The 13,745-nt window shown below is 42.4% G+C and overlaps 1 protein-coding gene across 1 annotated transcript in view; it reads left to right on the top strand.

Annotated features, from left to right (window-relative positions):
* The window catches only part of LOC138261344 (multidrug resistance-associated protein 1-like), a 616,610-nt gene that overhangs the window by 455,291 nt on the left and 147,574 nt on the right, over positions 1 to 13,745 (top strand). Inside the window, exons 19-22 of the mRNA XM_069210192.1 lie at positions 2,888 to 3,071; positions 5,531 to 5,603; positions 5,848 to 5,953; positions 7,797 to 8,004. Of these exons, the coding sequence (XP_069066293.1) occupies positions 2,888 to 3,071; positions 5,531 to 5,603; positions 5,848 to 5,953; positions 7,797 to 8,004 (571 nt within the window). The remainder of the gene's footprint in view (positions 1 to 2,887; positions 3,072 to 5,530; positions 5,604 to 5,847; positions 5,954 to 7,796; positions 8,005 to 13,745) is intronic.

Raw genomic sequence — 13,745 nt, 5'->3', positions numbered from 1 at the left:
TAGGGAGAACCAGAATTGAGTTAGGAATTAAACCACATACCGACTGCTATTAGGCCAGGGACAACAAGAACGGTATCTGGAATGGACACAATATATAAAAATTGCTTTTAACCCCCGGATATAAGCAATTTAAATTGCCCCTCGAGTTTGAGGATCTTGGGTGTACAATCTTATAGTACAGAATCCCAGAAAGCGATAATGCGATAGTTACGAGAAAGGATACAAGAATGGATGTGTGGGATGTCCATTTTCCTTGGCATGTATTTTTTGTATAAGTTTTCCTGATGAGGTAGATGTGCATTACCAACTGACAAATCACAGTATAATATGATTTCAGTATACTCAATGTTTTATTCTTACTTTATGAATATATATAAAAAATAAATATTAAAGAAGTATTTGGAGGAGATGCTTCCATGGTTTCAGTGTTAGAGTGTCACCACTGGTCGAAGTGGGAAATGGTGATTTAGAGCACATATTAATTCAATTTTTACAACTTTATTTTATGTGTAAGCCTTTCATTGTTCAATATAGGACTCTCATTGATCGAAGACTGGGGATTCAAGACATTTGACACCCTCTAAAAGGAGTACAAACCGACCCCTTCACAACACTACAAGTACATATGACTAGCGCATGCCTGGCAGGCAGAGAGGATAGATCTAATAAATCTCCCTGATTACGCCCCTCTAGAAGGGAGGCTATAACATGGACAGTTGGAAGAGAAAGCAATTTCATGGACATATAAAACTATTATGCCAGGTATGTTAGGAAACCTGAGAGAAAAGTGGGAATGAAAGCAGAGGGCAATGGATGACACAAATTGGGAGACAGCTGTAATGTACCCACGTGAAGTGGCAATTAAAACAAGTTTGCGCATAACGTAATTTAAGATCCTGCACTGGGTGTTCTACGATAGGGCACGCCTCCATAGATTTGGAAGGGCCTCATCACCAAACTGCCTGCGGTGTGAGATGAACAGAGGAACATACCCTCTGGCAAGGCCCACGCATTCAGTTCTTCTGGTCGAAGGTGCTGGGTGAGCTGGGAGCAATTTTAGGGGTAGAGATCCCCACGGACCTGAAGTATGTATTACTAGGAATACCTGCTGATATAGACCTACTGCGACTTAAGCTACTTTTTAGCAGCCTAGGTCTGGTGGTGGCCAAAAGAGATGTGGCAAAATATTGGGGAGCCCCAGAGACACCTACGCTGAGGAAGTTGGGGACAGGGATAGATCTTTATAAAATGGCTGAAAAAGTAACTTATGAAGTGAGAGGGTGCCCGAAGAAGTATTTTAAGATTTGGGGACCCTGGAGGGCTCACTTTGATAAACAAGATGAGAATGAGGGGAAGGAGGGGTATATTAATGGATGAATACTAGACTGCCACCGAAGGGAGTTGTAAGGTCCGGCCGCACCAGCGAAACTGGACTCAACTTTAATGTCATGGTAACTTACTGTATACTTAAGATACAAGCTTATAGCTGAATCCACTCTGCTGCTATTGCTGTTTCTGGCCGAGTAGGGCATGTTTTTATACTTAATTGAAATGCACATAAAAATGATTTAAAAATATGCAAGGTACATTACAAAGTCTGCCAAGTAGGCAAGATAAACATAAAATAAAGCAGACCGCAGTAGATAAACAAGGAGAATATGCATGAACCAGTACAACATATCCAATTATATTCAAATAAACATATTCTGTGAGACTTATGAAAAAAAACATTGGGCTCTCATTATAGTATATCAGAGACATTTTTTCTATGGCCATCATCTTGGTTAAAGCTGTAGACCTATAGGTTTCATGGTGGACAGTCAAGTTCCTTTAAGTGAATTGTCATTTGTGCGGTGATTTTCAGTGTGAACAGTCACCCATTGACTATTCCGTCCAGAGGGTGTTTGTTGGATATGTTTGGGAAGAGCTTTGACTCTCAGATCCTCTTGATCTGCAAGCCAGCTGATGTGAGAATTTGGATGCACACTGTATATCACTGTTGCCTGATAGCGAGTGCACGTCTTTATTCTTGTTTGTGTTAATTTTTTTAGTAGAGAAGCAGTGTAGTAGACTAGTTGTGGTATGTTGCCTCTTTTGTTAAAAAAAAATTTGTAATGGTTTATCGACTGGCCACTTTTCTATGTATGTAAATGACTGATGCACAAACGCAAGTCGGAATGCTTATTATTCACTTGTAATAAGAAGTATGATAAGGCATTGCATATATTGAAAATCACATAGACTTCAATTTGTCAGGAGGCAGTGAACAATGAATAAGCAAATCATAACAAAATAGTCATGCTAATGAAAATCATTAAATCAAATTTCCTTTATAACCTTCCTAATGTATGTCTGTCGGACCGGGGACAGGCAGAATGTCACTAAGAATGCTAACAATGTGTCAAGATTGGGCCAAACTTATGCTCGAGTAGTTGGAATTATGTCTACAATACCCACACGGTACTAAGGATGAGCCTGTCTTATGCCACAGAAAGTCAGAATTTGGTCAGGAATGCCCACATATGCCATGAATGGGCCATTTGTATGCCATGGATGGACCAAATAAAGCCTAGAATGAGCAAAGTATCTCACAGAGGTGCCACTGTTATTGGAGGAAAAGCCAGAATGTGGTAAAAGAGAGAATCCTTGTCTGCTTGTGCTGGAGGGATACTTTCATTGCACCCCTAGTCGCATACTTTTTTTAGTACTTCTTTTCACATTTTTGCACAATTAGCTTGCTACTTAGGATGATAAACATCACGTTTTGCTCATACATTCCTGTCCGCCAGACCCTTGCCTTTTTAATCTCCTAAGGAAATATAAATAGATGTTCCATAACATTTCAGTCGTCTAGATAAACAGCTTTGTGCTTGCTTTTGCCTTTCAGACCAGAGTCCTTGTTACCCATGGGGCAAGCTTTTTATCACAGATGGACACAATTATAGTGATGTTGGATGGCAAAATCTCAGAGATGGGCTCATACTCGGACCTTCTACTCCAGAATGGTGCATTTGCAGATTTCCTTCAGACTTACACCTGCACAGAACAGAACGGGGATTCTGATCTGGAAAGTAAGTATTCTATCCTAAAACTATTAAGTATTTTCAGGTATATTGATCTATAAGGTTTGCCCACTTCAACCATAGTCAACAAATGTTTATGTGAGTAATAGAGATGTGTGCTTTTTAGATCTAGCTGGGAATAGCTTTAGGCCTCTCAGCGAGTGAGAACAGTTCCTACAGAGCAGGGTAAAAGAGCAGTCCCCTGTCAGCCAGAGGTTCTTATAAGCGTCATTCATTAGCCATTGTATAATTCATTAGCTAATTATTAGTCATGATGCATGAAATTTTGCCATTGCATTGAAGAACAAGGCCATTATATTAATGCAGTAGTGAAATAAGTTCACGGAGCGCAAGATCATCCTATTTTTGTCTCTGATCTTACCTGCAGGTGCAGCCTCTGTATTGTGGGTGTGATGTGCATAGTGTTGTAGCAAGATGACTGCAAAAGGCGCTGCTTACATTGTGTTAGGCTGTGGAGGATCTCTAAAGCTTTGTTTTGGACATGTCCAGCAGCATCAAGTGACTGAATGTGATATATAGGAGCAGAGGAGCTTGCATTCCGTTGAAGTGGAGGTCTGAAGTCTTCTCACCTACTTCTTTGATCCTTATTATCCTGCAGACAATTAGTAACGACACCCCGAATTTTAGTTATTCTAGTGGATTCAACCTGCCCCTGCTGGCCTTGGTTATTGGAGCTGTTCCATCTACTTTGGTGGGATGAGACTGCTCTCGCCCAGAATTGATCTATCCAGCTATGGAGGCTAGTTCTTGCAGAGATTACCTACTCCCATAAATGAGATTCAGTCAAATAAAAAAACGCATGTAAGGAAAATATTTTATGTGTTAAGTGCACAGCTCAGCTCCGAACCTCTTTACACACAGACCTAAGGAACAAAGCAAAACGTCCTTAAAAATAAATTTGAAGATGAATTGTTTCATAAAGGCCTTCTCCTCACTCTCTGACAGGACTTAGACCAACACCTCCAATGTTCACTAAAAAGGGTAGTTCAGCGTTCTGTGCGGCCCAGCTCAGAGGAGCCACAAATGCCCTCTTGTAGGGCTTTCACTAATTCCTAACACTCTAGGAAATTATTTACAGTGTGGCCTTTATCATATGAATCTAATAGTACTGCAAAAGTGATACTGAACACATGCAAGACTAAAAATTAAATAAATATAAATCTACTGAACTAGTTCTGGGGAGTTCTTCTCTGCATCCAATCAGGTCACCAAATGCCATATGAAGCGCTGGATACTAATGTTTCCCTGGACTAGGCACATATATGCGTCCTAGGACCTCAACCTGGTCCTGGCCAAATCGATGCATAGACCTTTTGGGCCTTTGCCCTAACGTGAAATTTAGCATTCCTGGAAGACTTTCTTGGATGAATAATATCAAGTAGGTGCATACGGGAGCTCTCCATCCTGTGTGCTTCAGAACCGTGTTATACTGGATGGGACAATGTGGTCCAGAGGATTCACCTCACACTGACTCTAATATTATGATGGAATTGTATTTGGGAAGAGAAAATGTTCTTTCCACGTTCCTCCTGTGGGTGTATTAGTCCTTGGCTGCGGAGACATTTCTCAACTTAGACTACGTTGCAGACTACCAATGCTACATTTTTCTGTGATCTGTGGAGGCAGTGATGCCAGCCATTCATCTGGAAAGGCCACTGTTGCCAGATGAATCACCTTCAGCATCACCCATTGCTTTACTCTGCAAGAGACCAAACATATACCCAGAAATTCCACCAGTGCTAACGTGGCTTTGGTGGTCTTCTCCGTGAATGTGAATGTCACAAACACATACCTGTTAGCAGGGATGGCTAGACGAAATGCATCAATCTGCACTACTCTTTCATGGCTCCATCTGAAAGGAATGCTACATCTGGCTACAAAGTGCTTGTTCTGTTTGCCACGGCTCAAGCTGCATGATGCTGCTGTCTTCTCCTTCTTTCTCAATCAAGATGCTGAGGAAACCTCCCTCATCCTGAGAATAGGAAGGTAAGTAGGAATTCCCATGATACACAAATCCTGAGAATAGGAAGGTAAGTAGGAATTCCCATGATACACAAACCCTGCCAAATCCCTAAGCTACTAGCCAAAATCACACAGTAATTGAACCCTTTTTCAGAAGAAAAGTGAAATTGTGTTGCATAATTTGTTTTTTTTGTGTCATAATTCCAGTGGCCATGTGATAGTAGGACAGAGTTGTATCCACTTAATCAGCACTCAATTTGCAATATGTTTTGATTAATTGTTAATCTGATTGATTAATCTGATTGGGACATTTGTCAAAAACTAAAATATCTTTAACTGAAGCATGAACAGATCATATACAAAGATACTGCAACTAATGTCTTATTTGGGGGGCACTGCTTCCCTCATTATCTTTTACGGTGTTTTATTAATTTTTCATTTTGATTGGCAAACATTATGTCACTTACATGTTTACAATCTTATAGGTCCCACCAAAGATTTAAAAAGCAGCAAGGTGTCTGCGAATTCTGCACAAGTGTCCCATAAAACAGCAGTCTGGTAGGTCGCCGCTCTTAGTTTGCCATTTGTGTAGAGCATTTTTTCAAATACTTTAATAAGAATGTGATATGGCAGTCCAAATAGCAATAGATGTGTCTAGAAAGAGAGTGTTAGTAAAATTTAATATTTACTTTTTATTGCATTGGTACATTTGCCTAAAGATCCATTGAAAAAGTACACGGGGGAAACTAATCGTGCACTCAGTGAATCAGAATATTTATATATTGATCATTGCTATTCACAGGAACAGTAAGGCGAGTCCTCTGAAAAAAAATATGACTCACCAAGATCAGGAGAAGGACCAAGCCCTTGGGAAATTGACAGAAGCTGACAAAGCACTCACTGGAAAAGTACGTCTTATAATGCAGTAACTAAAATCACATTTTTGTGGCACGCAGTAAATCAAATCTGGGTACAGTCGTACGGTATAGCAGTAACCCTTGGCCAGTTGTATAATATGGAGGAATGGCATCACTGCTTGGGCTCCTATAAAGAAGCAAAATCCTGTTACTGCACTAGATCGATTATAATACCACATGTGGGCTGGTATTCTGGGTGAAAACGGAAGTTATGTCACAAACAGTGGCGGCACGTCCTTTAGGGCGGCGGGGCCATGCCCCCCCACCCCATGAAGAGTGTCTGTTCCAGGCTGAACAAAGGTCAGCCTGACAGACACTCTTCATGTTCAGGTCAGGCAGCCAGGAGCAGACATGCGCGATTTGCGCAGACTCCTGGCTGCCTGAGCTGAACTTTGCTGGGCTGAGGAGATCACAGCTCCTATGGGCGTGACCTCCTCGGCTCAGCAAAGGTGCCTCGAGGCCCTCCCCTGGGTGACGAGGAAAGCGTCACCAATTGACACTCTCCCTGGGCGCTTCAGTTTAAGCCCTAAAGCGCCCAGGGAGAGTGTCAATCAGTGACACTTCGTCACAGAGTGGGGTGGGGTCAGCAGTCTCACTGACCCCAACCCACTCTGTGAGGAGGCTGGGACTGCTGCCTTTCCTGAGGGAAGGCAGCAGTCCCAACCCTCCTGGGACCTGGAGGCTAAAGGTGTGTGTGTGTGTGTGTGTGTGTGTGTATGTATGTGTGTTATGTTTTACATTGCATGTTTGGTGCGCGCGTGCATGTTTGAGTGTTGTTAATGGATGTGCGTGTGTGTGAAAGAAAGAATGTGTGTGATCTTGTAAAATGAATGTTTGGTGTGTGCGTGCATATTTGAATGGAATGAGTGTTGTTAATGGATGAGCGTGCGTTCGTGCGTGTCTGTGTGTGAAAGAATGAGTGTGTGTGTGTTTGTGTGTGTGCCCCGCCCCCCCCCCCCCCCCCACCCCCCACCCCCAAAGCTGCCGGCCGCCACTGGTCACAAATTGCTTTTAATGAATCTTCAGTTGCAGCAAGGAGACATTCTATTTTAGTCTGTATTCCAGTTATGAAAAAGCAGTTAATTAACAAATATGTAATTCAGTGCTCCACAAATAACCTACTAAAGAGAGACTGGAATCGTCAGAGCACATTTGACATGTTCCCCATGTATGCTTGTGGATACGACATGCAATTTATTCTTTTAAGTACTCTACTACATTGCATTATCCACAATTATAAGTATGCCTTGGAATCTTAACTTCTTCTCATCTGGGAACAAGTTAGCGGTTGGTTGAGGGGATATCATGAGAGCAGACGAAAGTAACAAACCAACCAGACATGTGATTGACAGAAAAACACTTTAAGAAGCCCTGAGAGAGATCCACATGTTGAGCTCCCTCCCTACAGAATTTAATCTGTCTAGAGCCCAGAATGACATACAGTTACTTTGCTCATCACTAAAGAAATGATGAATAAATACATATTAGAATTACAAAATGTAATTTGCTGTTTGGTAATTTCAACCACATGATATTACTTGGGAAATTTTACTGTCAAAGTTCATCTTCCACGACAGGGTCAAGTATCTGGGAAATCTTCACCTTTGCCCTTTCATATTTCTGCTGCCATACAAGGATAGAGTTTACATTTTGTTGATAATGAGTAACAGAAATCTTCATTTGGGGCAGCAACACAATAGAAAATGTTCTCATTATAAATGACTGAAGGACTTTTTTATTAAAACAACAGCAAGCATGAAACAAAATTGTGGAAACCAACTTGCAACCTCCCATATTAAACTGCAGAATGTTGTCTCTTTTTATGTATGTGCAGGTGAAACTCTCCGTATACATGGAGTACTTTAAGATCATGGGTGGCCTCTATCTGATGCTGATCATCCTTTTCTATGTAGTCCAGGAGACAGCAGCCTTCTTCAGTAACTACTGGATTGGTTTATGGACCGATGATCCAGTTGTTAATGGGACGCAACAAAACAAGCAGCTGCGGCTTGGAGTGTATGGCTTTCTGGGATCAGTACAAGGTATAGAGCTTGATTTTAGATTTTTTTACATTTTGGATTTTTTTTTTTGTAGATTGTTTTGAGAGATGTGTTCCACCAGAATTAGTGCCTAAAGCCGGATATTTTTTGACAACCATTGTAAGTCACCTTACAGCTCTTGATGACAGCCTTCCTTCCAAAAATGGTTATCTCCTCAAGCATTGCCACAGTCTAGTTCGATGTCACCCCTCCATCCCGTGGCACAGAAACATCAACTCACCTCATTATAACAATCTTACTAGATGCCATCAGTGGGGCAATGCAGTGAATTGGGAACAGGAGAGTAGTCCTGCAGATGAATTGATCCATAAGTTATTGCGAGTGACCTTAGAATACGCTCAAAAGGTTTACAAAACCAAACAGTTTGTAGGAGGATTTCTTGATATTGGTGTCTTGCTCTAGGCATCGGGACAAGTCTAGGACTATGGCCATCAGTTGTGGCACCTCCTACTTCTCCATTCAATCCTCTACACTGGAGGATCTAGTCACAAAACATGCTCTCTCTTCCCATCAGTATGTCAATTACACCCTACAGTGTCTGAGGATATTAGCTAACCTGGGTTCTTCCAATTGAGGGGCCTCCTGGCAGAGCTTGGTTTGAGGTGGCAGCAAACTCGTTTTTGCAGAGAGATTTTATCTCAATGACTGGGCTCATTATGTTGTTTCTTGATAGTGACTATTTAACAATGCAGTATATGGGACCAATATATAGTGAGATTTTTTTCTTAAATTAAATCTTTATGCAAGAGGGATGTTAAGACATTGGAGGCCATCCACTTCCTAAAACTAAACCCTTGTGAAACAGGACATCTTTTAATAGAATTACCAAAATCATAAACCTAGTTAAAATGTTAAAGGAGAGGTTGTTTCCAGGCCAGGAGAAAGTAAGTCTTGAGCAATAAAAAGGTATTTTCAAAGATTCATGGTTATTTGATGATGTCTTCTTTATTTATCCATAAGAAAGAAAAAATGGCCAACACATGTTTTGTGATTAATATGTTACAATTGTCACTTCTTCAGGGCCAACAGAGTAAGTGTTTTCTAATCCTAATGCAATGATGCCTCACAATTCTTTCGTATTTCAATGATTATTATACTGAGAAGCATTTGGCCTGGTAACCGGATCCCATATATCTTGTCCTAATATACCTCTGATTTCTCTAAGAAGTTGAGCGACTTACTCCCCCTCCTTCCTTTTCTAGCAAAATGTTGGTTTTGCGCGCCACAAGAATCGTTTTTACACAGTGACAACTAGAATCCATGGGTTCATGGCTGTTTAGCGAATTAAGTGCTTACTTCGGATATCTTTGAGCGAGAAAATGGTCTCAGATTTCATTCCTGCCATATTCGGCTCAAATTTTCCTCTTTCTGAGATCAGTAAAATCACCATCATTTTGGATTTGTTAATAATAGTTGCATAGAAAAATGCTCTGTTTGAAGCACTTTGGTGAAATCACTCCTTAAGTATCATCTTCTGACTGTCTTTTGTCCTGATTCTCTCACGCTACGTTCTGCTGCTTCCCAAGTGAGAGAATGTTGGCAATAGAACAGCTTTTGTAGCTGGTCCTCTTGTTCATGGAGCAATCAGGATATGGTTTGGTCGTCCACCATACCTCTGCAACACTTGCAAAGTTAGTGGAAGTCTATCTGTTGCCTCTCTTTGTGTCCCAGCCTGTAATCACCCGACTGGAGAAAACTATGCCATTCATAGAAGAAAAACACTGAAGACAAAAATATATAATTAAGGAAACAATGTCTACACTATCTGACCAGACCACATACAAGGAAAGGTCCTCAGAAGACTATGCACCAAATAGCTCAGTTGGCATCTCAGCTGTGGCATGTAACGCACATTCTCCAGTTAGATTAATCTAATGTTACTTGAACCAATCAGTCCTAACAGAATTTAGAAACTTCCCAGTTATTTTTGCTGATATGCAGCAGTGTCAAAAGTAAGCACTAAAATAATGGGCACATAATGGGCACATGGCAGCTGCTCTTGTCCTCCAAACAGGGCAAAAGGTAACTTACCAGATAACCAAAAACAACCAGTGTCAAATACCACATATGTTGGAAGCTGGCTCTGTATATACTACGTCAAAATGAGATAGTGTGCAGAGTCCAGGGGTTCCCCAGAGGCTTAACAGAGGCTAAATTAGATAATACTAATGCTCTCCTTTGTGGTAGTGTGATCGAGCAGTTAGGCTTATCAGAGGGTAGTGCAAAGCATTTGTTGTACACACACAGACAATAAAGGAAGCACACACTCAATGACTAACTCCGGACCAATGGTTTTTATATAGAAAAATATATAATTGTTAATTTATTTCTAGAACCATAAGATTCAAGTTGCAGATAAGTACATGAATAAATAAGTATTCCACATATGTATGAATACCACTTTGGTTCGAATAGACAAGTTATACAGTTTTTGAATAAATGGCAATAATCTGTTTTAAAAGTCGACAGTGCAATTTTCAGTTCCTGAGGGGAAAGAAAAGTTAGTACGATTTTGAGGTAAGTACATGACTTACAGTCCCAGTCTCCGGGAGTTAGGAAATCCACAGCCTTGGGTTCAAATGAACCCGGAACACCCACCACCAGCAACACGGGCCGGCCAGGTGCAGAGGTCAAAGATGATTCACATTTAACATGGTCTTCTATGGAGACTGGGGGCACTCGGAATCAGGCCTGCTTGCAGGTAAGTACCTGTGTCTTCGGAGAGCAGACCTTGGGGGCTTAGAGGAACACCGGGGGGCACAGGTCAGCACCAAACACACACCCTCAGTGGCGCGGGCGGGCAGATGCAGGGTGCAAACACAGTATCGGGCTCCCAATGATTTCCTATAGGGGGATCCCAGGGGCCACCAAGTTTCTGCAGGTGAAGTCCAGGGGGTTGGTTCTGGGAAACCGAAGGCTGGACAAAGAGGGAGGCTGCCTACTGGATGTTTCTGCACAGAAGGTCAGATTCTCCAAGGCCAGGGGGCTGCGAGTTCAGGAGTACCTTTTGGTGTCCGGAATCTTCATCTGGTTCTGTGGCGGTCAGGGGGGTCCTCTGGAGTCAGGCTGCAGGCATTGCCCTCGTGGACCGGAGGGGTCATCCCAGGGTGGGCACTTGCTTAGAATCACCTGGGGACCAGCTCTGGTTGGTTGGGCCACCTGGTCTCGGGCCGTGGGCATCTGGTGCAAAGTAGGTAGGATTCACGGATTCGGGCAGTTCTGGAGTCCTAAGATGGAGTTTCTTCTTGGTAAGGGCCTCTGCCCACAGGAATTCTTGGTCCTCTGTGATGCAGGCAGTCCTCTAGAGGCTTCTCAGAGGTTGCTGGTCCTGCAGGATGCGTCACTTTCTTTTTGCAGGGCTTTTGAAGCTGGAAACAGGCCAATAGGGCTGGGGAAATTCAGTTTGCGTCTTCAGTCTTCTCTGCTGGGATTTCAGCTTAGCAGTCCTTCTTCTTTGTTCTCTCTTCTTGTGAGGTCACCAGGAATCTGATGAGATAGGTTCAGGGAGTCCTTAAATCCTGGATTTAGGGGCGTTACAGGGGTCAGAAGGCAGTATCAATGGCAAATGACCCTGAGGACGGCTACACCCTTTTGGTGTCCACTCTCTTTGGGGAGGGGAACACAGACCTAACACTATTGGTCCCTGTCCTCTAAACTAAGGTGGACGGTTTTGCAAGGAGGGGGGTCACCTCAGCTCTGGACACCTTAGGGGTAGCCCCAGCTGACGTGGTCACTCCTCCTTGTTTTTCCTAAGTTTCCCATCGAACTTGCTGCCAAAAGTGGGGCTTTTTCCCGAAGGGCTGGCATCTCCACTAGCTGGAGTGCCCTAGGGCACTGTAACAAGAGGCCTGAGCCTTTGATGCTCACCGCCAGGTGTTACAGTTCCTGCGTGGTGGGAGATGTGAAGCACCTCCACCCAGTGCAGGCTTTGTTTCTGACAACCGAGAGCACAAAGACTCTCACACCATGTGGTCAGAAACTCATCTCTTAGTGGCAGGCTGGTGCAGACCAGTCAGTCCTGCACTAAACGGTTGGGTAAAATATAGGTGGCATCTCTAAGATACCCTCTGGGTGTATTGTTCAGTAAATCCAACACTGGCATCAGTGTGGGTTTATTGTGCTGAGACATTTGATACCAAACTTCCCAGTATTCAGTGAAGCCATTATGGAACTGTGGAGTTCGTAATGACAAACTCACAGACCATATACTCAATATGGTCACACTGCATTTACAATGTCTAAGAATGGATTTAGACACTGTAGGGGCATATTGCTCATGCAGTTATGCCCTCACCTGTGGTATAGTGCACACTGCCTTAGGGCTGTAAGGCCTGCTAGAGGGGTGACTTGCCTATGCCACAATCAGTGGTTTGTGGGCATGGCACCCTGAGAGGGTGCCATGTCGACTTTGTATTTTTCTCCCCACCAGCACATACAAGCTGCAGTGGTAGTGTGCATATGCTTAGTGAGTCGCCCAGCGGGTGACATAATACATGCTCTAGCCCTTGGGGACCTTCCCCGGCCACAGGGCCCTTGGGATCATGAGTACCTTTTACAAGGTACTTAACTGTGTGCCAGGTTGTGCCAATTGTGGAATCAATGGTACAGTTTTTAGGAAAGATCACTGGGTGCTGGGGCCTGGTTAGCAGGATCCCAGCACACTCTCAGTCAAAGTTGGCATGAATATCAGGCAGTGGGGTGTAACCATGCTAACAAGAGCACTTTCCTACAACATACAGAAGTGAAACATTTACATGATGAGAAACCATTCAAACTACAACTTTAGCATAAATGTAAATCATGCAATCACTCCGACAGGGGCGTAGTTTAGGGATGGTGTGTGACATCCCCAAACAAATGCATTTTTGGCCTGGTAGTTGGCTCAGGGGGGCCTGAATCGGATCTGATATGCGTGTGTTGGTTTTTCATCGTTGGCCAAGAATATCACACCAGAAAGTGACCTCCGATGTAAAACCGTAAAGCAAAGAAGAGACTTACATCTTGTGGCTGAGTTTCAAAATATGAAAACAGAAAACCTAGAATCAATACCATCTTCCGAATCAACACCATCTTCCCTCTTGTCCAAATTGTGTGATCCTAGGCAAACATTTTATTTCAGAGCCTCCTTTTACTTTATTATAATATATGAGAGCACTTTTAAATAATTAAGTTCAGGATGTGCGCTGTACAAGCACCTCTTATGATTGATTTCATAGACTATACTGTTGCTCCATCTACAATAAGAATCTAGGCTCGTTTAGAGTTTACATTACCACTCTAGGGTTTACATGAAGGGCATGGGCTACTCACAAACTGCAATTTGTAGTACATTTTGTAGTAGTGCAATATCAGTACAAACAGACTACAAAATGCTATTCACATACTGCACTTCTGAAGCACTAGTGTTTTTTCAGTAGTGCTTAGAAGTTTATTGGCATTTTATTGCATGTGTGTAGTAAAATTGTAGTACTAAAACATACTACAAAATGTTTGTGAAGATTGTGAATAACCACCAGGCCCTTACGTTTGGTGGAGACATGTAAGGTACACATTTGGAGTAAATTTACACTCAGATTTTGAAATTAGCCAAAAAGTAGTAAACTTTTTCAAAAGTGTAAATTACTCAAACGTGTAAGTGACTTTTGTGAATCAGGCACATATAGTGACTGGTTCACCAAAACATTAGTAAATCTGCATAAGTATAAATAAGTCCTTAAATGAGT

The sequence above is a fragment of the Pleurodeles waltl genome, chromosome 10 (assembly GCF_031143425.1).
Source record: "Pleurodeles waltl isolate 20211129_DDA chromosome 10, aPleWal1.hap1.20221129, whole genome shotgun sequence".
In the NCBI taxonomy this organism is placed as follows: Eukaryota; Metazoa; Chordata; class Amphibia; order Caudata; family Salamandridae; genus Pleurodeles; species Pleurodeles waltl.
Note: the sequence above shows the minus strand (reverse complement) of the source record. Positions and strands in the feature narration are given on the sequence as shown.